The following is a 25211-nucleotide window of genomic DNA, read 5'->3' on the forward strand; positions in this document are numbered from 1 at the left end:
CAATTATTTCATTTTAAAATTATTTTATAATTGTATAGGTCAATTCAATTAGAAATGTGCCTCAGACAGATCGATGTGGTTGTAGGAATATAAACTGATTAATCAATTAAGTCAATTACTTGTTACATCCCTCAAACAATGTATTTTTATTGTTAGATTTCTGCAAATGGTCTACAAATTAGTTTTGAGCAATAACATCTATTAACAAGTCATTGCACGTTTTCTTTTTTTTACTGTTTTGTCTCTAAATAATAAAAAGAAATTAGCCAGATGTAAAAACCAAAACACTGCAGCCATAAATACATTTTCAGAGGGTTGTGAACCTGCCTTCAGTTTGTACTGAAAATAACCAAAACAAAATAAAATGATCTAAATTGCAGATCATAACCACACCACAGACATGAAATCGTTCTGTGTCCAGGTGGACAGAAGTGTAAATTTAAAAGTCTTTCCACAAAGGATGTAGGTTGGCTTGCTGTAGAGGGTTCCTGAATTCTAAATGGCTCATAAGTGACCTTGCCCCTATCACTCTACAATAATGAATACTCCTGGCAGCAATGGATTTTAAAGAGAAGTGGTTTATTATATGTGTGGGATTTCTCAATTTGTTTTATCTGTCTTTTGCCACATTAGTCATTATGTGGGTGTAATCTGAAAGAGATCAGCGACTGCAAAGTCATGGCTGGGGAGAGTTTGTGCAGCCAGACAGCACGGGAGGTGGTTAGGTTGGACATGTCTTGTAGGGAAGTGGATGAAGAGGACAAGTGGGGGAAAAACAGAAAACCAAGTGGTGGAAATGGAAAGGAAAGAGAGCTGTGTGGCTTTAAGGGAGGAGCTGAAACATGTTTGAGTTGAGACAAGAGTTTGACTGGAAGGCCACAGCTAAAGAGATCAGAGAGACTGAGAGAGCAGGACTTGGTGTGTCATCTGAAATTAGGAAAGCAGATAAGATGATTTTGTGGTGGAAGGAAGACGTTCAAGAATGTGTGAAGAGGAACAGGGGACAGAGGAGCAGGGAGTTGTAGCACCAAGTGAAGGTGGAGGTGAAAAAATGCCAAACAAAGGGTGTACAAGAACTTGTATGACAAGTTGGACACGAAAGAAGGAAGAAGTGTGTGTACAGATTTTTTTATTTAATCTTTATTTAACCAGGTAAGCTATTAGGAACGTGTTCTTATTTACAATAATGATCTGGTAAGGGAAGAAATATAAAGGTGTCTAAGTGTCTTTGGGCAAGACACTGAACCCCACCTTTCCTCTGGTGGAAGGTTGGCGCCAGTGTTCGGCAGCGCTATACAAGTATACGTCATTTACCATCACATCACAATATATACAACAATTTACATCAAGAAAATTTAGATAAGCAAGGCAGAGACGCTGGAAGGATTTGCAGCAGGTTAAGGTGATAAACAGATGGAAGGAGAACTTTGAAGACCTGATGAACGAGGAAAATGTTAGAGAGCAGCAAAGATCTGTAAAGCTGCTTTGACACCAAACACGATTCGTGCAACAAAATTGTGTCGGACGCCCCTCTTTCACCTTTTGAGGTCACACGATGGCAGTCTAATAACAGACAGAATAGCCCGCTTTTAAATACCCACAGGCTACCGGGCGACTGGTGACACTTGATATGGACGAAGACATTTAAATATAGTCCAATTAGAGATGCTGCCGGTCGGCAATCCGGCCGTCGCCCAATATTGTTAAGATATCCTCGCCTAACTCACTGATGCCTGACTCTCGCCATCTACATTCATGATCAAGCCAAGGATTTTCAAAAAATTCGGGCGGTGGTGAGATTCTGCAGATGCCGCCCTATAACCAGGTGGCAATTGTATTTGTGACCATAGCTACATTCACACCAGCCATGTGATGCACGTTCTTTAATGCGCTTTTAGCCCACGGTGTTCACAATGGACTCTCGATTCCTGATACTAGAGCAAAACGCCACCTACGGTTGAAATTCTTAATTTCTACTCCATGATAATTTTTCAAACATTTGGTATGTCCATGAATTGAAAAGAATCCATATGTCAAAGTTCAACCGGTTTAACTTTCAATGCGCGTTCTATGGATGTGTGTTTTGTACGCAGAGCCCGAAAACTGTTTAAAAATGCAAATAGCCACACCTTATGGTGAGAGTTTTGAATACTGAAGCCAGAGATGCATGTTCACACGGACTTTTCTTTGGAAGTGGTCCGTTGAAACGTGCATTGCCGAGAATGATGTGAACGAAGCTTTGGCTCTCATGGAGCTTCTTGGATGAGAGCGGGAAAGTCTCCATATCTACCAAAGCAAAGTTCCTTCTGCTTTATGCTTTCTGAATGACTTAGAATCTATGCCAGCATTTCACAGTAAAGCCTCCCATAATTCACCCTTTCATTTTAGGGTATTCCTACTACCATAAAGGTAGTGCTGAATGCAGATTCCCAAAGAAAAATTTAAAACACTTTATCTTTAAGAAAAGACAGTATTTTTTTTCTATTTATGGAATGTCTGGATGACGTTAGCCCTCTGGTCTATTAAATCCTGCTTTGAATAACCTAAAACTGCAAATCTTACTAGTATTAATTCCTTTCTATTCTCCAACTTTGATTTATTAATTTTCTTAAAGGAGAAAAGAGGCTCACATGAGCCACTTTTTACAGGCTGCAGCCTGAGCAATCAAAAGGATGTATTCTAATGATCCCTGACAAAATGGTCAGTTGATATCCTCAAGGGTGCAATGATATTTTACATTAGAGTGGATGGATCGATAGCAGAAATGACACGAGGGGCATCTGCAGACGGAGAAAGTTCCAGACTGCGTTAGTCTCCGATTAAGCCTATTACACAATAAGTCCATCAAACCCTGCAGAACAAGTTTATTAATAGATCCACATAGAAATATGTACAGGTATACGGAAAATTCGTAGTTGCAACACAATTGGCTGTTAGGACAACAAAGATTTCATAGTCCATATTTGGAACTGTGACATCGCAACATTACATTGCAGCATAAAGGAAGCATCTTGGTTCAAAATGGCCCACATCCCCAAGGTACCAGCAATCACAGACAACTGACAAGACATGGGTGCCACAAAACTAGGTCATTGAAGTGGATTAATGTGGTAACTCCAAGTTCAATGCACAACACTATTTCAGAAATTAACCGTCTCTGGCCAAGAGATAGACACTTTTCTTTTTCACAAACTGCATCTTTTTCCTGGTTATGCAAAAAAAGCAGGCTGGCATACAGTTGAAATCAGTGCTAATAGAGCCTGAAGGAGGTTTTTATCATTAGACTCTGACCCTGGCAATTAGTTTCACTCTATGTGGCATCAAACACTGGCAAATTGAGTTGACTCAGGATCACTGAAAGCTTTAAAAAACAAAAACTGAACTGACTTCTACCATTCATTCTGAGAATGAACCACTGATCTTAGGCTGAAGAAAAAATAGTACTATGCTATGTTTATAGCATATATATAGCATGACATGGGTTCTTGAACACGCTAAACTCACATTCTTGAACGCCAGCTTAGTCAATGGTGTTCACACTGGACTGTTGCTAGTAAATACTAGCGCAAGTCTGCCACTAAAGTCTGCCACGCTTGGCGTGAAATGTGGAAATCTTTTAAATCTTACCCAGGGTTTTCCTTTCACAGCTCTGTTCTGATATAAAAAATACTTAATGTGATAAAGTTATGGCTGGGAACAAACTGCAATAACTAATTGCTCCCTCATGATCAATTTTCAAACTGTTGGCCCTTCTGTGGAGAGAAAGGGGCATCATCCACACATCACTACTAAACCAAAGTCCCTGATTGGCCAACGTTTAACCTGGTTTAACTTTCAACGTTTTTTTCCACATTGAGCCCGAAAACGGTCGTAAAAACGTACGAACATGAGAGTTTTTAACCCAGAAGCCCAGAATGGGCATTTACATGTGTTTACACAAGTTTTGCATTGTAATTGGTCGCTTGAATGCATGTTGCCGAGGGCGGTGGAGTGGAGGTGTGTGGAGTTTGCATGTTCTCCCTGAAGATAGAGGTTTTCATTACTTCAGCGTCCTCCCACAGTCATCATGCTTCACAAATTGTTGTCTTTAAATTTTTCCTTAGTTGTGACCCTGCAATAAACTGACAAATAACCCAGAATGTGCCCCACCTTCACTCAACACTGACCAGGATAGGCTCCAGCAGCCCTGTGATCCCAAAGGGGATTTAGCAGGTTTAGTAGATGGATGGATGAACTGAAACACCACAAATACTTGAAATACTTCTGAATAAAGAACTTAGTCACTAAATTAGTATATTTTCCATCAATTTAACTGTTATTTCAGATATATGTAAGTTAAATATGTAGGAACTTTATGAGGTCAGCTAATTTGACTTTCATTTTCTTTTCCACATTATTTCCTCTCCCATTTTTCCTTTTTTTATTTTTTAAGGGAAACAAATATTAGTTTGCATGTGTTCGTATGGTTGATAACATTGTTGGCAAACTGTTCTAAAAGGTTTCAAGACTGAATCCACAGGAAACATTTCTAAGAGTCTGTAGAGATCGAACCTTCACTTAAGGCCAACTTTATCCTTTTTGCATGAAGAAAATGATTGATGATTATATAAAATGATAATAATTTAAATACAATTTGAATTTAGGTAGATTTGAATTTAGGTAAATTTGAATGTAGGTAGATTATTTTTAAGAAAAGAAAAAAAACACGTCTGTGTTTGTCCTGCTCTCACAAAGCAAGCAAACAAAAACAAAAAAACTGGTTTGACATCAGCTTGAACCTGTCGCTGCAAAATTGTCTGTGGACTGCTGTGCTTATATCAGGGGAAAACAATATCTTTTCTTTTGGTTGCCCGATGGAAAGTCTTTATAGGACCTTTGAGAGCAGTCATCATTAGAGAGGAAGAGTTGCTGTGAGCAACACCAACTGAAGCTCTGCTGCTCCTGTGGTGCTTAAGGGAGGAAAACACAATCAGTGAGGTATTTTCTAATGACAGAGTCGGATCACCATGGAAGAAAAGAATAAATTAATTCAAAAAGTGAAAAGTTTACAAGAAAAAACTTGAAGAATTACGAGTAAACAAAAATCAATATTTTACAATAATAAAATTAAAATGTCATAAGTTATAAGTTGAGGATATACGAGATTAAAGTCATACATTTATGAGGCAAAAGTTTGTTTACCAAGAAAAATAACAAGCAAAAAAGAAGCAATATCGTGTTTCAGTATGAGAGATGCAGAACGCATTGCAAGCGGCTACTTTAGCATTTGTTCCACAAATAAGGAAATTCTGTCTTTCAGTGAGTGAATGTTGACTTAGTGTAATATAGGCACATTGAATAGAATTTGCAAGAAATTTGACTTTTTCAGATTCAAGCAGTGGATTTTCATTCATTATCATTATCATAGCTGTAGACATTCAAATGCATTATGTGACATAGATTCCTGTCCTAAACTAAATCCTTATGGCATGTGACTCTATTTTTGAATGACCATGGCTTTTCCTTGTAAAACTGCAATATTTTTTCTCATAATTTTCCGACTTTATTCTTGTAAAATTTTCCCTTTTTTTCAAACAATTTCGCAATTTAAAATTAGTAAAATCTTGACTTTTTTTTCTCAGGATTTTACAACTTTATTCTTGTAAATAAAATTGACATTTTCCCTCTAATTTTACAACTTTAACTAAAAAAATGTTGCTTTTTTTCCTAGTTGTATGACTTTCTCATAATTTTACAAATTTCTTTTTGTAAATCTTGACTTTTTTCTCATTATTTTACAACTTTATTTCGGTAACATGTTTACCTTTTTTCTTTTAATTTTACGACTTTAGTTTAGTAAAATGTTGCCTTTTTAAAATAACTTAAAGACCTTATTCTGAATTTATTATGTCCCCCTTTTATGGTGGCTCTATTACTCTGTAGTAGTTTTCTTTAGGTGTTGCTGGCATGAAATGACTTTTCTCGTTCGATTGTGCTGATTCATATTGGAACGCATCCATATGAACCTAAATATTTGAGGTTTTAATACAAAAAGTTGACGAAATTTTGGATAAATTAAGGGGGGGGGGGGGTTGACGTATGTAATAGTTGCAGGTGATGTCGACATGCGCACAACCCCTCCAATTATTGATAATAATAAAAAAAAAGTCCACATGAAAATCAAACATGTGGGACAGATCATTGAGCATCTGCACGGCGGCGCAGAAACCACGTGTTTACGTAACTGAGGGGAGATCTTTCAATTGAACCCCTCCTTCCCGTCCACGTCCAACTGAGGTCCCGTAAGCTGAAGGGAATCCACGCACATGTTCGCTCCGGGCGCACCGCACTTTTTTACTGAGAGACGCCTGCACCCCGCCGCCGACACTGCCTGAGACGAGAGAGAGCACCCCACGGAGGGGAGAAACGCACCAAATAAACAATTAAATAAATAAAAAGAGGCTGCGGCGTGGGACCGTCACGGAGAACTGCTGGCCAGCATCCCCGCAGCTGCTTCCACAGGAGCCACTATTGGACCTGATCCGGGGCTATGTGCTGCTTTGTTGGGGGCTATCATTGCAGCAGAGGATGCATCCTCCCATCCGCCCTCCTCTCCTCAGAGTGATGAACTCATAGGCAATGATCTCCTCGGAAATCCACCGTGACTGTTTCCCCCGTTAGTTTCCTGTCTTCTGGTGCGACCCATGCCATCGCCACAGTCTATTTTCTAATTAGTTGAGGAGGCATCCTTCATCCTTCCATCGCCACAAGAAGAGACGAACTCTGAGACAGACTGACTGTGCAGTCACGTGAATGAAAGCGCATAGGACTTGGAATTTTTTCTATGATCCAACTGGTAGCCTTGCTCGGGATCCCATTGTGTCATTCTTCTTCTTCTTACTATTCTTATTATGCAACCGCACGGATCTCATCTGTATCTGGGTGTTTAAGCCTCTGGAGTGCTCTTCGCCCAAATCAATGTGGTTTCTTTGGAACATTTTCAGCCAAGGAACGCATATGCTGCAGTGTCTTTGTGGCAAGAGTCTTAAGAAAAACAAGAACCCAAGTGGTAAGATCAATTCGGCTTCTTGTGGTGTGCGTGAAGCGGTGCTGTGTTGTGATACTAGATCTGCAGTCATGTTCATGCAGCCAGTTGCAGGAGCATGCATGTGTGTGGAAAGGAACAGAAGAAAGGGGGGGGGGGGGTATTCTGTGCTGCAACTACATATTTGCTAAGATTTTGCTGAAGGGGGGGGGGGGGGTGCAACATGCAGCAAGCCCCCCACCCCCAACACACACACCACCACCACCACCACACACACACACATCCCTTACTCCTGCATCACCACAACGTCCTCATCTCCCAACTTTTTAACTAAGGCTTGCTCACTTGCAGCCCCTCTGTATAGACACCGAAGCTGCACAACATGTGTGTTCTCTTTATTGATTCCTCATCCAATTGCTTCCTCAAATATATATATATATATATATATATATATATATATATATATATATATATATATATATATATATATATATATATATATATATATATATATATATATATATATATATATATATATATTTATTTATATATTTATTTATTTATTTATTTATTTATTTATTTTTTAAATTTCCCCCCTAACCAGATTATTCCATCGTTGGGTTCACTGCAGCAGTATCCCCCCCCCCTCCCCTCCCCTCTGCATCACCACTTCTCTCTTAAATGAGCTACTTGCTGTGTTTTCAGCAAGACAGCCTGAGGAGACAGGCCCCCCCGTCTTTTCATGTCTATATCGCTCTGCTGTTTCAGGCCAGTTCTAATCAAAGCTGGTCTTTTTTTTTTTTCTTTGGGGGGGGGGCTTTTTTTCTCATGAGCTTGAACAGATTCCTCTTCCAAAATTCCTGATCGGTTTTTGAAACAGTTTAAAAGTGCAAACGGGACTAAAGGCAAAAAAAAGAAAAAAATACACTTTTTGTGAAACAAACATCATTTTTGTTTATTGTTGATAAATATGCTTAAAATCTAGCTCCACTACTACAATATCAATTCCTCCGTAGAGACGTTTCGCTAGAATGTTTATTTCAACAGGCGGCTCAGGTAGACAGCATGCAGCGTTTAAAGGTGTTGTGCTGAGCAAGAAAAACAAACCCACAACACTGCAACTGCAGCATAGTAGATCATCTTCTTTAGACTCCAGCAGGACTATTATGCCTTAACGACTCTGCAGGAGCAAATAAATGCATTCTGCAATCTTAATGTCTACGTACTTTAGGAGATTGGCTAATACTGTTTTATTATTACCAAAAAAAACTGCAAAAACAACTTGTCTGAATACATTTAAACTAAGACTCTTATTTTTTATTATGCTTTAGAGTAAAGAAAAGTTAGAAAAAACAAAGAAAACTGTCACCTCCCAAAGAAGACATTAAAATCTACTTGGTTAGGAAAACGGAGGCATAAGAAAAGGGAAAAATATGTTATACGCTAAACCAGTTTCTATTCAGTTCTTGATTTAAGTTTAAGTTGACCTTTTATTTTTGGGCCACCCTGATCTGCTAGCTTGAGCTAACTTAGATTAGCCTGCTTTGTTTCCCTGCGAGGACATCAATAAGATCATTAATAGGAAACGACTGCATGAGGTCAATATGGGTAACACAGTTTGGGGGCATTTTGGTTTAACACTTTAACACCGTAGTTTTAGCTCCTGTCTTGACTTTTTTTAATGACTACTGTAACTCTTTCACCATTGATGCAAATAACATAATTCCAGCACATTCTGAAGCTGAGAAAAGTGGCCTTGCAGTGATATGCAACACTGTGCTGTTGCTGACATAAAGGAAAAGCAAATTACATTTCCTTTTATATTGTAAAACGTGCGCATCGCTGAAACAAATGCATAAACACTTTCTGTAGTGAGGTTTCTGACATCAAGTGCCATCGGCTGTGATAGAGATGCCTGAAGAGTTTACATTCACATAAAGCAGTGAGGCACTGCATGGGAGATCTTGTGAGGGGGGCAAATAGGATAGGAAAAGCTGCTTTTCTGCGTATGAGAATCAGCTGATTCATGGTGATTGCGGCCAAAGATTTACAGTGTGTCAAAGAGCGTGTTTTTTTAAGTTGTTGCTGGCAACATCTCCAATGTTAAAGTCCCACTTCAATCATTTTTTGATCCATTTTCAAAGTGTTCCCAGTGGTCTTTAAATGATGATTATGACGTTTTTAGCCCAAAAAAAAAAAAAGACTGTGCTGTTTTCCAGGACATAGTTTCTGCAGAGCACCAGGTGTTCATAAAAAATTTGCCTCTGACTTGTGGGCAGGTCTTTTGGCGCGGAGTAAGCCCACCCCCACTTCCCATCACCCACCTGTTTACACGCTATCCTGCAAGCTCACAGCCCCTCACACCCCCAAGCTAACCTTACCAGTGGAACAAAAATGGCGAGCAATGTTGGAGCTATGCAGCCATACAGTTTTGAGTTTAGACGAGGAAAACAAAGTTGTACACAAATCTATTTGTCTGCAAATGGATGCATCAGAATGGAGCAGAGCAGGGAGATCGTGGCCGTTCTTCTACATCACAAATATGTTTCATTTTTTCATCTGACATTTTTTTGTCTGATTCACAACAGTTTGAATAATGAAATACTCAGAAATGTAATTTTAAGTTTATATTCTTTAAATACGTCCTCCATCATCAGAAAATAGCCACAAGAACATGTTAAAAACACGATTTTCACCTGAGTGGGTCTTTAAAGCGCCATCAAGTGAATTTGGAGAAACGTTAAGCACCTTCTATAGCCCCGTATCTAACTCACATGGGTAATTAGCAGCTAATGTGGAACTTGTGGACAGTTCCACATGTGGCCCATTTTTCAGCTCATTTACTGGCTACATAGACACCAAATGTCAGTTGACTAAATACTATTTACTTATGATGTCACAAATGGGGCAGGTCTCAAACAGAGGAATTGTGCACCATTGCAGCTTTGATAAAAGCGCATTATGCAGCATTTTACATGCATTCATAGCATTGGGTTAAAAGACCTAGGTAATGCAATGTGAGGCTGGCTTATCTCCGAAAGATTGAAACCTATGCTACGTCTCAGAATCCACCTTTTAGCTGTGATAGACTTTCAGATTTGCACTGCTAACTTACTAACTTCTCTATGTAAACATTTAACCCATAAGAACCCGGACCAAATTTTTCAGAAAAATTAAATAATGCAGAATACACCACAAACCAAATGGACCACTAAACACATTTCTGATATGTTTTCTGTTACACTGATATCACCATGGGTTCTTACGAGTTAAAGTAGGAAGGAACTACAACTCTGTCCTAACATTTTGGACTTGTTGAAATCATTCTCAGAGCTCTGGAATACTCCATCTTTTGGTGAAAGACTGCTTTGCTTGTTTCAATCAAATCTTAAACCTGAACAGGAGGAGGCTGCTGTAAAAAAAACGTCAATGGAACCCTGTTATGGTTTAATAGGATTCAATGGTAGCGAATGAATTAATGATACTACACCAAATATGAAATTGAGCAGATACTCACAAACAAGAGCTAAATCAAAACAGATAGTAAAATGTGTGGTTTTTACTGATGCCTGTAGTGTCACAGCTCTCCTTAGGGTTGGATACGGGCGAAAAATAGGTAAACCTGTATGGGTGGTCCACATGAAATATCCCCGCTTGGTGAGCCCATAGGTCGAAAATCTTCATGCACGCTGTGGGAGACAAGTTGTAGGGAACCCTTATACAACACACAATAAGTGAAATACTTTGCGATACCGCACACAGGACAATGGTATGTTCCATTTTCATGACGTCCCTTATGATGACCGATCCTTAAGGAAACTGCAAGACACACCTGCTGACAACCCAAAAACCTGCAGCACCCATGCGGGTCAACTCCCCGTACGGGCTCATATGACTAAGGTATAAAGTGCTGCGTGTGCTTGATCCTCCAAAATGCCTGTAGTTACTTTATATAGAGACCAAGTAATCCCATTAAGCATTTTCTGTCTTCAGCTACTGATTGGTTTAATTTATTAAAGTGGTTAGAAAAGGCAGAGCCAAAAGACATCCCTGATCTGTACTGTCTGCTAAGTCTTTGTTCATTGGAAGTTTTGAAGTTTCAGCCACTGATAGACTGTTTATCTCTCCAAAGAGAGGAGGTGTTTTCGCAGGCATTTCTGCTCTACTTTTAAACAAGTAGCAGGCAGTGACATGTTTGTCCTAATAAAACCTCATTAACACAGAAAAGAACACAGTTTAAACAGCATTATCTAATCTCTAAAGTAAGAATGGGCCAAAGCTGGTATAACAGCCAACACCATAGTTATAAGTATGTTTTCAATGCAGATTATTTGAATAATAACTGATTATTGCTGCTATGCAGAAATTTACAGGAGGCCATATTTACTTACTAACCACTTTCTCACAACAAACTGTTTTTTAATAACTGAATAAATATATTTTATTTCGTGGAAGATTCCCAATAAATATTGAGGCGAACAGACGTTCACAAAACCGACTGAGTTCAACCAGAAACAGATGGATATGATAGTTTAGATGAGAAAAGTAGGCCAGAGTACAGACTGTGTCAGTGGGGTGCTGTACTGTTTCCTGCAAATAAAATCTGCTAAATCATTGAATTGAAACAGGCAGACGACTCGCACAACCAATTGGTTTAGAGTTTCAGTTGTATTTTAAAACGCAGTCCTACACTGCAGGTGGTCTTCTTAGAAAGTTTACTTTGGCAGGTGAATGTTCACCTGAATATTGGTGTGAACCAAAATAGAAAGGGGGGTGAAGAAGGATGAATCATAAAAATAGCCTTGTTTTGTAAATTTGGTGTAGAGAGAAAGGCGTATAATAATATATGATAGTCATTAGCCAGTTCATTTCTTTTTTAAGTGTCCTCACCTGATTAAAGCTTGGCAGTATGACCTCAGATGAACTGCATAACATTAGCTTTGTTGTTTCTATTGTTGTATCTGTTTTTCTCAACCTACTTGAACTGAATTTGCAAGACTATCCGATGCTACGTTCACACGGAACATATGCTCCCCCGGTGTGAATGTGCTAAATGTTCACATTAAACCCGTATTTTTAATAGTGCTTTTAGCGTATGTTGTTGACACTGAACTGTCCCTACCCAATACTCGCCCATGCCTACCACCTACAGTTGGAGGAGATGGTGTGAAATATCAAAGCGGTGCAAATCTCCCTAATCTTGCTCAAAGGCTTTTTCTTTCACAGCTCTATTACAATACATGAAAGACTTGGTGTCATTGAGTTCCAACCGGGCACAAACTGTAATTATTAATTTTTCCATCATGATTAGCTTTCAAACGGTTGGCCCTTCTGTGAACTAAAAGGGATTTGTCTTTACCAAATGTGAGTCCCTGATTGGTCAAAGTTCAACTGGTTCAACTTTGAATGCGCGTTCAGTGTCTTAAACTTGAGCAGCGTCACATGAACATGAGAGGTATGAATGCTGAAGCCCGAAATGTGCTTATACATAACATAACAATGTAATGTATTGTAATGTAATGTGGCTTAGCATGGCATAGCATACACTTTTCATTAAAAGTGATCAATTGAATGTAAGTTGCCAAGGCTGGTGTGAACGTAGCTATAGTGTCAAAGCACCTTTAGTAGCTAAATATTTTGGTATGACGTTTGTCACAAAGGTGCATTTAATGAAATGTTTTTTCAAAAAACTACACCAGACGAAAGCTGCAAAATCCTAAAATAAGGCTTCATCTATTTTGTTGTATTTTATTAACACATAGTAACCAGAAAAAGACAGTTTGGCCAATTAAAACTGGCTATATTCGTCTTTGTTCATATAGCCATGTTGCCTGGCTTTAGGTTGGTTGCCTTACTATGTACCTCTAATGTACCTAGTTGTGTGTGACTGTCAAGCGCTGCATACAGAGTGCATATTGTCGGTGTGACACTTTATAACCAAGTACCATATATTTATTCATCAGTTTTTTATTTCAGTCATTCTTTCCTGCATATTTCTCCCCCCTCACAAGATCTCCCATGCAGTGCCTTGCTGCTCTATGTGAATGTAAACTCTTCAGGCATCTCTATCACAGCTGATGGCACTTGATGTCAGAAACCACACTACAGAAAGTGTTTATGCATTTGTTTCAGCGACGATGCAGCTTTGCACATTTTGGAATATAAAAAGGAAATGCAATATGCTTTTCCCTTTTTCAGCAACAGCTCAGAGCAGTGCTATGATTATACAAATCAAAGAATGTGACTTTTAGTTTTTTCCTTTTTTTCTATCGTCAACAACAGTTTTACTTTTGAAAAAGTTTTAAATAAATCTTTCACAATATTTAAAAATTATTTATTTTTTACGTTTTTTTAGTGTTTCTCAGCTGTGAATATCACTGCGAGGCGAGGAAAAAAATGCTTTGTGAATTAATTGCTGTTGAGAAATACCATAAAAGACTGGCAGTAATAGTATATACATATACATACCTATATATATATAGATATGTATATCTATATCTATATCTATATATATATAGATATAGATATAGATATAGATAGATAGATAGATAGATATAAACAGAAAAATCAATAATAGTCCTTTCCTTTTCTTGATCTGTTTTCTTATTTTCTTTGTTGTTTTTAAATCGTTTGGAATCGAAAAATCCAAACAGATAATGGACTATTTCTGTTGCCATGTCATAAAAAGGATGCAATTGTGCTGGATTCTTGGGATACAATTAGAGACTTTAAGTGCGAAACATTGATAATAAAAGCTCAAAAGAAGATCATCAAGCCTCTCAGTTTTCTCATAAAATTAGATTGTATTTCCAGTGACTCTTGTTAGTGTTAAGCCCCATTTGATGTATGGGGTACCTAGAGGAGCATAACATAAAAGTAAAGTATTTGCAAGTTTAAGTTAATAACAGAACACCAAAAGATTGTCTCCATACAAAAAATAACATTTATTTACAAATGAAAAAATAACCAATAATAATAATAATCAACAATAACTTAAAAAGTGAAGAAAAAAGGCATCAGTGAAAATACGCTTGATGATACAAAAAGGGTTGGGGACCAGTGATTTATAAGACACCACAGCTATAAAAAAGGTCAAAAATATAATTGTTATTTTTGCAAGATTTAATATGACATATAGACGATCTCTGTCCCAGCATTTTGTTAAAAGTAGATGAAACTAAAATCAGCTGATAGAACTGATAATTTGCTGAAGCCTGATTCACAGCCTGTATGTTAGTACTCCAACTTCTGCTATTAACATGAAGCTATGGAAATATAATCAGTAAAACGCCCCAATACATTTTAATACCAATAGAAGGTTTTTCCGTTCCGATTGTTCCGTTCGAAATTATTTTAGATGGTTAATATGGTAAAAGGATTATTTAAATTTTCCTATTAATATAGGAAACGTGAGGTTTGCAAATATCTTTTAATCTCTGCATGAACTTACAAGCACCTCCTGCTTTCAAGAAAGATAAAGGAATCGTGATGGAAGAGAATATTAAACCCAGCAGTAAAGGACTGTGCAAAACATCAATGTGTATGTGGACAATAGATGATTTTACAACTCTTAAGAAGTATACAAAATAACAAAAAAACCCCACCTAACTGAAATCTAAAATCTTAGCTGTGAATGAAAGAAAAGGGAAATCAATAACAAAACACTAACCTCCCTAGACTAACATAAACAGGAGAAAAAGTACAGTATGTGAAAGAAGACTAAACTGAGTGGGCCTGAATGCAAAAACCACAAAGACTACATTGTGCAACATAAGCTACAAAACAGTTGGGGAAGAACGCCAAACTGCAGTGGAGACAGGTTGCAGCAAAGATCCCTTCTCTCAGGCTGGAGGTCCACGTGGTGCTTTTAAAGGCTGCCCCCATCAGCTTGGGTGCAATGGAAGGCACACCCTTTCCAGCATCACACCTGAAAATGATCAAGCAGCCACACAAAGATCAACAAGCACAGCAAAGTCCCACTCTGATAGAAATTAAATACATAAAACACAGAACAAAAGAAAGAACATAAGCAGATACGGCCACAGCCGTAACAGTTAGTGTGATGCTACACACACCTCGCATGTGACGCGCATTCAAGAACGTGCGTTTTTCCCACTGGACTGTTGATACTCGATACTAGTACATGTACCTACAGTTAGAAGAGGCTTGGAGCAAAATGGTGCAAATCTCGTGAATCTTGCTCCAGGCTTTTTCTTTGACAGCTCTATTATGATATGTCATAATTCCATTCGGGCACAAACCACAATTAATAATTTCTCCTCCGTGATCAATTTTCAAACATTTGGTACTTCCGTGAATTAAAGGGGATTCCATTAATATGCCACCACCAAATCCAAGTCCCTGATTGGTCATTATAATGTGTATGTGTTCAAAGCCTAAGTGTTGTGTGCGTAGAGCCCTAAAATTGGTTGTAGAAACTACAGTAGCTATGCATGAATGGAAGAGTTTTGAACGCAGATGTCAGGAACTGGAGGCCGGGTTTGTTGGCAGAAACTAAAACATTTAATAAATAAAGTGAAACATGACAAAAACCCTTGAGAAACAAAAAGGAGGCAAAGCAGGGCAGATGACCTGACAAGGTAGAAATGAAAACCAGACAGTTCAATACGCTGAGGGTAACTGACAGTAAAGAAAACAGCTGTAAATGATCATCATGAGCCTGGAGGGACTGATAGAGGAACAACTCACATGACAGAGACAACCATGAACGCAACTGAAAAACCAAATGAAAGCACAGAATCCTTACAGCGAAAGCTAGAAACCGTGTTTACGCGCGTTTACATGGACTTTACATTAAAAGTGGTCGCTTGAATGCATGTTGCTGATGGCGGTGTGACTGTAACTTTTACAACTATTATTTTTTTAAGTAACTTTCCTTAGCATTGTAGTTTTCAGCTAAAAAAACAAGACGATTTCTCATTTCTAGACCAGTGTTTTTCAACCCGTGTGCCGTGGGAGATGGTCAGGTGTGCTGTGGTAAATTACCCATTCACTGATCTAAAAATATTTTCCATCTCCAGGATATCATGTTACGGGGAGCGGTGGGAGGTACCCAGGCGCAGAGAGGAGAGGGGGCAGGAGGATGCAGGGAATGGGGTTTAATAACAAAACTAAAGACAAAAACAAGACCACTGCATACGGCAGGCAAAACTCGAAACACTAGAAATGTACTAAGCTCAGAAACCGGGGAAGAATACAATATGGACTAGCACAGGAGGAAGGGAAAGACAGGACTTAAATACATACAAGGCAACAAGACACAGGTGGAAACACTCAGGACTGATGGGGCAAGGTAAAACTCGAAACAACAACAAAACAGGAAATACTACAAAATAAAACAGGAAACCAAGGAAACAAAACACAAAGAAACCGAAACCGTTACATTACCCCCCCCCCTCAAGGAACCGCACCGAGGTTCCTTCTTACAGTCCAGGAGGGGGCGGGCCTGAAAGGCCAACATAGTCTGGAGGACGGCCGGGAGGCCGCGCATTCCGGCGTGGCGGGTCCGGAGGGCGGTCGGGAGACCGCGCAGTCCGGCGCGGCGGGTCAGGAGGACGGCCCGGAGACCGCGTAGTCCGGCGCGGCGGGTCAGGAGGATGGCCCGGAGACCGCTCTGTCCGGCGCGGGGGATCCGGAGGACGGCCCGGAGACCGCTCTGTCCGGCAAGGCGGATCCGGAGGACGGCCCGGAGACCGCTCTGTCCGGCAAGGCGGATCTGGAGGCAGCGCCGTCTGGCATCGACAGTCTAACCAGCAAACGGCTGGCGGCTCGGGGTCCGCGGCAGGCGGCTGGGGCTCGGGGTCCGCGGCAGGCGGCTGGGGCTCGGGGTCCGCGGCAGGCGGCTGGGGCTCGGGGTCCGCGGCAGGCGGCTGGGGCTCGGGGTCCGCGGCAGGCGGCTCAAGCTCCGCGGCAGGCGGCTCGGGTTCGGGGTCCGCGGCAGGCGGCTCGGGTTCGGGGTCCGCGGCAGGCGGCTCGGGTTCGGGGTCCGCGGCAGGCGGCTCGGGTTCGGGGTCCGCGGCAGGCGGCTCGGGTTCGGGGTCCGCGGCAGGAACAGGAGGGGTTGCGTCCGGCAACCTCCTCGGAGCCGAAACGGGTCGTGGAGCGTCCGGGACCCTCCTAGGAGCAGGAACGGGAGGGGTTGCGTCCGGCAACCTCCTCGGAGCCGGAACGGGTCGTGGAGCGTCCGGGACCCTCCTAGGAGCAGGAACGGGTGGGGTCTCGTCCAGCAACCTCCTTGGAGCCGGAACGGGTCGTGGAGCCTCCGGGACCCTCCTAGGAGCAGGAACGGGAGGGGTTGCGTCCGGCAACCTCCTCGGAGCCGGAACAGGTCGTGGAGCGTCCGGGACCCTCCTAGGAGCAGGAACGGGAGGGGTTGCGTCCGGCAACCTCCTCGGAGCCGGAACGGGTCGTGGAGCGTCCGGGACCCTCCTAGGAGCAGGAACGGGTGGGGTCTCGTCCAGCAACCTCTTTGGAGCAGGAACAGGTCGTGGAGCGTCCGGGACCCTCTTAGGAGCAGGAACGGGCGGGGTCGCGTCCAGCAACCTCCTCGGAGCCGGAACGGGTCGTGGTGGGTCGGACACCCTCCTCGGAGCTGGAATCGGACGGGGTGCCTCCAGGTTCACCTCCGAAACCAGGGCGGGACGTCGAGAAGGGCAACAGTGATGACGACGTCGGCGGCGTCCCCCCCTCACTGCCAGATGACTCCCGTCAAAGTTGGAGGCAGGGAGCTGGGGGCAGTTCAAGGCCCACTGGGCCTCGACCCCCTCCTCCTCCAGATAAAGGTCCTCCCACAGCCACAGGTCCTGGTCCAGAGGGTCCAGGAAGGCCTGTGGCTGGAGAATGTCCCACTCCATCCAGGCGTCAGGGGAGGGCTTACGGTGAGGGCGGTGACGGCGGTGAGGGCGGCAGCGACGACGACGACCCCCTCTTGAGGCTAGGCGACTCCCCCTGAAGTCCGAGGGCATCTGGGAACACTCAGGGGTCCACCAAAACCAGGTCCTCTCTGCTGGGTACAGGTTTGGCTGGTCCATAATGTCACGGGGGGAATAGGGGACGTACCCAGGCGCAGAGAGGAGAGGAGGCAGGAGGATGCAGGGAATAGGGTTTAATAACATAAACTCGAAACTACAAAAACAAAACCACTGCAACAGGCAGGCAAAACTCGAAACACTAGAAACGCTCGAAACAGGGGAGGACCAGAATAAAATATGGACTAGCACAGGAGGAAGGGAAAGACAGGACTTAAATACATACAAGGCAACAAGACACAGGTGGAAACACTCAGGACTGATGGGGCAAGGTAAAACTCGAAACAACAACAAAACAGGAAATACTACAAAATAAAACAGGAAACCAAGGAAACAAAACACAAAGAAACCGAAACCGTTACATATCAGCTCTTTGTTCATCCAAACGGGACCTGATAACACACTGAGTAGTTAGGAATATGAAAGATCATACAATACTATTTTCTTTGTGTTTATTTGATTCTATTAAAGACATTTTGATATGAATGACGGTAACGCAATTTAGCCGCAGCTTTAGCTTTGTTTTTGGAAAAGTCCCGCCCCTTTTACTGTCTCCACCAATCATTCTTGGGGGTTTAATAATACGTCACCAGTCTGACCAATCAGAAGTGGTTAAAATCTTCATTTCCTTGTTCTGATTCTGCTCATAAAGTCTCTCAGTTCCAATAAAAATTAAAGCTACAAGTAGCATTTAGCGGGCCCGAGCACGTGCCACCGCCTGGCATGAGCGACCGCCCCGTGAGCAACGCCCTGCTCGAGCCATTCTCGTCGTTTTTTGTTGTCCATTCTGGAGCTCCAAGCTAATGTTAATATGACAGCAGCCTGTGGGGGGGGGGGGGGGGGGGGGGGGACTATAATCTGTTGCCTTAAAGGACAAAGACTTTTGCCTATAGCATGAAAAAAATTCTTAAATCTAAGCCTCGTTTAGACCTGCTCATTTTCTCATCAAGTAGAAGAAGGTTTTTATCAGATTAAGAAACAAGCAATGATGATAATTGCTATCACTGTTCCTAAGAATGAGAACAATAGAACTCATTCAATTTTCACTACAATGTCTAGATGAGTGTCAGCTATGTCTGATAACTTGGCCAATTAGCTGGACCGGGATCTTGCAAAGTGCAGGTGGTTAACGTCCAGTGTGATGAGTCTGTGGACGGCAACAGTTCAGCATAGCTTTTGGTTTCCACAAGAGAAGAACTCCTGACACATCTGCCCTAACAGACAACTACAAGAGGAGTTGAAATGTATAACACGGTGAAGGAGTTTTTGTGCAGAAAAAGGTACCATTAGAAAAGCTGGTAGCCATACCTGCAGACGGGGCTCCTGCTATGATTGACCGACAAACAGGTTTCATCACTCACTGTAAAGCTGACCAAGACTTTCCAAAATGTCTGCATTACTGCTGCTTCTTTCACCAGTAGGCCTTATGTGCAGAAGTGATTGGCTCTGGACATATAATGACTCCTATTGTGAAAATCATAAAAAACCTCAGCTGCAAAGCAAAACAGAACAGGATTTTTAAGGTGCTATTGGTGGAGATATCTGCTGAATATGGTGAATCTGAACTTGTATTCTTGACTGACATTACTGGAAAACTAAACCACTTGATCTGCGAGCTGCAAGACATTGGTAAAACTATATTTTTTTATTGACCAGCCTGCCTGAGCCAGTGTTTTTCTTGTGGGGATCTTTTCTGCCAGGGCTTGCCAGCTTGGTCAGTGGATGTTGCTGCAGTTGTCTCCCTTGCTGGGACAGCTGGAGTTAAACACAGCAGCCTCACGGCTGTGAAGTGGACCCCGTTGCTGTCCCAGTCTGGATGGGCACTGTGGTGATGTTCCAATGTTCAGGCTGGCTCCTGGTATGAAGAGATTCCCAAGTACCATTTCCTAACCGCAGAGCCAAGGATGTGTTTACATGTTTAGGTCAAAAATATGATGGACAGCTTCATGTTGTCTATTGATGTAAGTTTAAACCTAAACATGTTTCCCTGTTACTAATCCAGTTGATATGGTTCTCCATCTGTGTTTAGGTGATAGAAAAGCATTTTTTTTATATTTAGAGCTCCAAGCAAACAAACAGTTGTCTATATAAGAGCTTTTACAATTGTGGACTTTTAGCAGGTCTCTGAATACATGTGACCAATGTATGGTGGATTTTCACAGACTTTGTGTAAAACTGAAGGTGACAGAGACTTTGGAGAAGTGGCTACATTGCTCTGGACTTCTTTGTTTCATCCACAGAATAGTAAAATATGTGATTGATTTTGAAAAGCTGCTGAAAAATGTATCTTTTTAAAATTGCATTTCTAATTTGGGTTTTACATTTTGTGTTCCATTTTTTGTGATTTTATTAGAAAGATTTGTTATTTATTTGGTGTTTAAAGGTGGTACATATTGTATATAAGCAATCTTCTTAGAGACATTTGCTATATGTTGTGTTTGTTGTCGTTGTAGTTTAATTTCTTTGGATGTATTGAAAGGAAATGAAAAGAAGTTGCAGCATTGATTAAAAAAGCATAAAAGAGACATTTACTGTCTGATGTTACATCTGTAGGAGTGTACTGAGACTGGGTTTTGTTTTAGAGTACATTCATATATTTTGTTTGTAAAAAAAAAAAAAAGATAAAATATAAAGTTAATTGTATTTTGGATGAATAAAAAAGCAATGATTAGTGCTAAGGATGTATAAAAGACAAACAAAACAAAGGAAATTGCTGTATTTTAGTGTTGAACTAGGCTTTCTAACTGTTCTACTTTCTGTCTGCCACTCCTGGCTAATTTACATGTGAGCACACAGCCGGGGGGGGGGGGGGGGCTAACTCCACTCCTGCAGCAGGGGAGACTGATGAAAAGCTTGAGGATGTAAGATTGAATAAATAAAATCCTAGAGTTGACCAGTTCATTTTATAAATGTAAATATTTTTTATTTTGGTGCTGATAAACTAAACAGAAGTTATGATAAAAATATTTGCTTGAGTCAAAATGTCCAAAAATTTGCTTTCAGCACAATAGGGTGATTAAGGTGGTTAAATTTTTCTCCTACGTATAGTGCTGCTTTTCAAACGTGGAGCTTTGTAGGACGCATCTAATTCTGAAATCTCAGCTTCCTGAGACAAACGGCTGATTTCCTATGAAGCTTGATTATATGATCATGCTTCATGATCATTTATGAACATATATAGCTCGTTCAAAATTGTCATATCCATGGGTTCAGAATGGAAGTTTCATCAAATCTATTTAATTTCAGTGAGATCAGACAAGGAATGTGAACGTGAGAGCAACATTTGTGCATGGCGAGATACCCAACTTCGCCGCTCTGTCACGACCACACCCCCGCGTTGAAAGATTTGTTTTTCATCAGAGTAAACTTCAATGGTTTTTCAACAGGTGGACGTCATTTTGAGGTGTGTTTGCTCATCCTACTTGGAGCAGTGATGCTCCAAGTAAAACATGTCATTTCCTGTTGCCAACAGGTGGCGCTACACCTGTTTCGGATTTTTCCACTGCAGATGTGTTCAAAGTCAGACTACAATCATGCACAACAAATTTGGATCAGATTAGATTATTTATGGCTGAGTAATGGCCATTTTTCTTTTCATGGCGTGATTTCGAAACGACCTCAAATTTTGACGCGCCGCCACGGTCACAAACAACCGTAAAAACTTAAAAGCTTCGCAATTTAAGATCGGACATGTGTTTAGTTTACAAAACCAAAGTTTGGAGTCATTGTTCAAAAATCTCTAGGAGGAGTTCGTTCTAGAACGAGGCCTGCAAAGGACCAAAATAGAGCAAAACTGACATATTGACATCAATATAGCAGACTTCCTGTGCGACTGACAGCTTGGTCCCAAGAGACTTTTTTGTAGGTTTCCATCTGATGAACATGTCCTGTAAATATCAAGCTTGTATGTTAAAGAACATGGCGGGGCTCTCAAAAACAAACATGGTAGGTGGCGCTATTGAGCCGTTTTTTGTTCACCCATGCAAGTGCTGTGTATCTAAGTTGGAGATATGTAAGGAGGCATCTCATTCTGAAATCTCAGCCTCGTGATACAAACGGCTGATTTTTTATGAATTTTTAATTATCTGACTGCAACGCAATCAACCACTTCCTGTTTGGTGGTGGCTTGCGCAGGCACCGTCAGGTGTACACCCATGAAACTTTAGACGATGAGAGAAGACCCTTATGAGTATCTCCTGTTGTAATTTTATGAATGTCGGACAAAGCACAGAGAAAAGATAGGTCAGAATGTGACATAAAATGTATTTGTCAATATCTAGGTGGCGCTATGGAGCTCGTCCAAGATTGTCATATCCATTGGTTCAGAATGGAAGCCTCATCACCTCTATTGAATTTCAGTGAGATTGGACAAGGAATGTGCACGTGAGAGCAACTTTTGTGTGCATGGCGAGACGCCCAACTTCGCCGCTCTGTCACGACCACACCCCCACATTGAAAGTTATGGCTTTTTATCAGAGTAAACATCAATGGCTTTTCAACAGGTGGACATCATTTTGAGGTGTGTCGGCTCATCCTACTTGGAGCAGTGATGCTCCAAGTAAAACATGTCATTTCCTTTTACCAGCAGGTGGCGCTACACCTATTCCAGATTTTTCCACTGCAGATGTGTTCAAAGTCAGACTACAATCATGCATATCAACTTTGGATCAGATTGGATTTTGCATGGCTGAGTAATGGCCATTTTTCTTTTCATGGCGTGTTTTCAAAATGACCTCCATTTTCGACGCGCCGCCACGGTCACAAACATCCGTAAAAACTTAAAAGCTTCACAATTTAACATCGGACATGTGTCTAGTTTACAAAACCAAAGTTTGAAGTCATTACTCCAAAATCTCTAGGAGGAGTTCGTTCTAGAGTGAGGCCTGCAAATGTCCAAAATGAAGCAAAAATGACATATTGACCTCAATATATCAGACTTCCTGTTCGAGTGACAGGTGGGTCCTTTGAGACTTTTTTGTAGGTCTCCATCTGAAGAACATGCCCTGTAAAAATCAAGCTTGTACGTTAAAGCGTATGCGGGGCGTCGGGACAAAAGTCACTGTAGGTGGCGCTATCGAGCCGTTTTTCTGCGCCCATGCCAATCTCCTATAAAATACGAAATTTTTCGCGACTCCTGATGTGTGTGCCAAATTTGGTGAGTTTTGGGGTATGTTAAAGGCCTCAAAAAGGCGACTCTTCCGGTAGAATAATAATAATAATAATAATAAACATTCGAATTACAATAGGGTCCTTGCACTCCGTGCTCGGGCCCTAATAACAGCTAAAGCTCGTCTTAAGCGGTGTAGCTTTCCACAGAAGCTCGCAATTTTTTTCAGGGTGTAAGCTATGTTCGGAGTGGGACGTTAACACTAGAGTTTTAGCTTCAGCGTTGACTTTCTTTCAATCACCCTACCTCTTCAGTTGTTTCCCCAATCTGCCTGAGTTACGTCAGTTTTGTCCACCTGAATCTGATTAATTGCGTAAGCGGTTGAAGAGTTACAAAAGTTAAAAAATGTGTGTTATTTTCCCGTCACCGCCGACAGCTCTGCAGTAAAGGGTTAAAAATATGTGTGACAGCACCTGACCTTTTAGTATCCGTTTTTTTTACTTGCTGTGGTTGTGTTTATAAACTACCAGTCAGGTGAGAAATATTCTTTCTTGTACCGTTTTTCCATTATGGTCTTTTGCAACTTTAAATAAAGAAATCATGCTTTCTCTTGCTGATAAAGTCATCTGCTGTAAAAATGGAGCAGGGTTACAGTTTCTGTGTGAAAGTGACTGTTTGCCATCCTGTAAAGACTTCATTATCAGTTTGCTTGTGGCTCTAAAAGGATGCCCCAGAATTTTGTCTTTTTATATTTTATTTTATGACATATAGCTGTTGTTTTTCTCTTTAATACTGCTGTTGCTTTTTTGGGAGATGATCTTGTCTGTTATTCATACAGGGACCTACATCTCTCTGAGCCCTTCACTAACTCAATTAACTAATGAGCCAGCTAAGTATGATAGAAGGACATCCAGACAACCCTGCAGCACTCATGACTATGCCATTGGCATTTGAGTCAATATAAATCTTCAAGAATTATACCTACACAACATGCATTCAGGTTTTATTAATAGTAGAGGGTCATTGATGGGATTCGCAGTGAACAGTTATGCGGTGAGCATGCAATGACGGTCAATACTTGGTTGGTATGTAGTTGAAATTTAGCAATAGTAGACGTCAAGAAGTCTCTTTTTCCATAAAGTGCAGAGTTTGGAGTGGCTGTGGGATTTGACACCAGTGGGTGGTTTTCTCAAAAGGTTTACAGCAGTGGTTCATTGACAGCAAAATGCAGATCACAAAACCCGGAAGCTACAGACACACCGGGCATGTGACGCACATTCTTGAATGCGCCCCAGGCTTTTTCTTTCCCAGCTCTATTCCGATATATGAAAGACTTGGTATCATATAATTCTGGCTGGGCACAAACAATATATAATAATTTCTTCTTCATGATCAATTTTCAAACAGTTGGCACTTCCTTGAGCTAAAAGGGACGGCATCCATACGTCACTACCAAATCTGAGTTCCCATTGGTAAAGGTCAACTGGTTTGACTTTTGCACCCGTTCAATGGACGCACGTTTTGTACATAAAGCCCAAAAATGTTCATTCGTAGCTACCCGCGTAGTTACAAATGAACGGGAGAGTTCTGAACATGGAAACCCGAAACATGTGTGTACATAGACTTCTCATTGGAGTGGCTGCTTGAACGCGTGCTGACAAGAGCGATGTGAATTTAGCTTGAGAGATGCATTTTATATTTCCAAGGAAATCTAACTTTGTGACGCAATAAATGACCAGAACATTGTAACTTGTGTACCATCTTAATAAATAAGTCAGAATTAATCTACAGAGCAAGTGATTTTAAAAAATTCTAAAAGTTGTGAGACTTTGTGACACTTGGTGACACATATTAGACTTCTTACATTTTTTTATTGTTATGAGCATTTAACCAGCAGTTTTACATTAGTCATTTAGAGTATTGCCTCCAGAGGAGGGTTTATTATGAGAGTTGGGTAGAACGTCCTAACAATTATCCTTAAGTTAGAGTTGTGTTATTTGAGAACATTATTACTTAAAAAGAGGTACAAATA

At 41.0% G+C, this 25211-nt stretch overlaps 1 protein-coding gene across 1 annotated transcript in view; it reads left to right on the forward strand.

Moving 5' to 3' along the window:
- Positions 1-6283: 6283 nt before the first annotated feature.
- The window catches only part of fgf14 (fibroblast growth factor 14), a 121838-nt gene continuing 102910 nt past the window's right edge, over positions 6284-25211 (forward strand). The window contains exon 1 of the mRNA XM_011489299.3: positions 6284-7048. Within this exon, the coding sequence (XP_011487601.1) occupies positions 6793-7048 (256 nt within the window). The 5' untranslated portion in view covers positions 6284-6792. The remainder of the gene's footprint in view (positions 7049-25211) is intronic.

This window comes from Oryzias latipes, chromosome 21 (assembly GCF_002234675.1).
Source record: "Oryzias latipes chromosome 21, ASM223467v1".
Lineage (NCBI taxonomy): Eukaryota > Metazoa > Chordata > Actinopteri > Beloniformes > Adrianichthyidae > Oryzias > Oryzias latipes.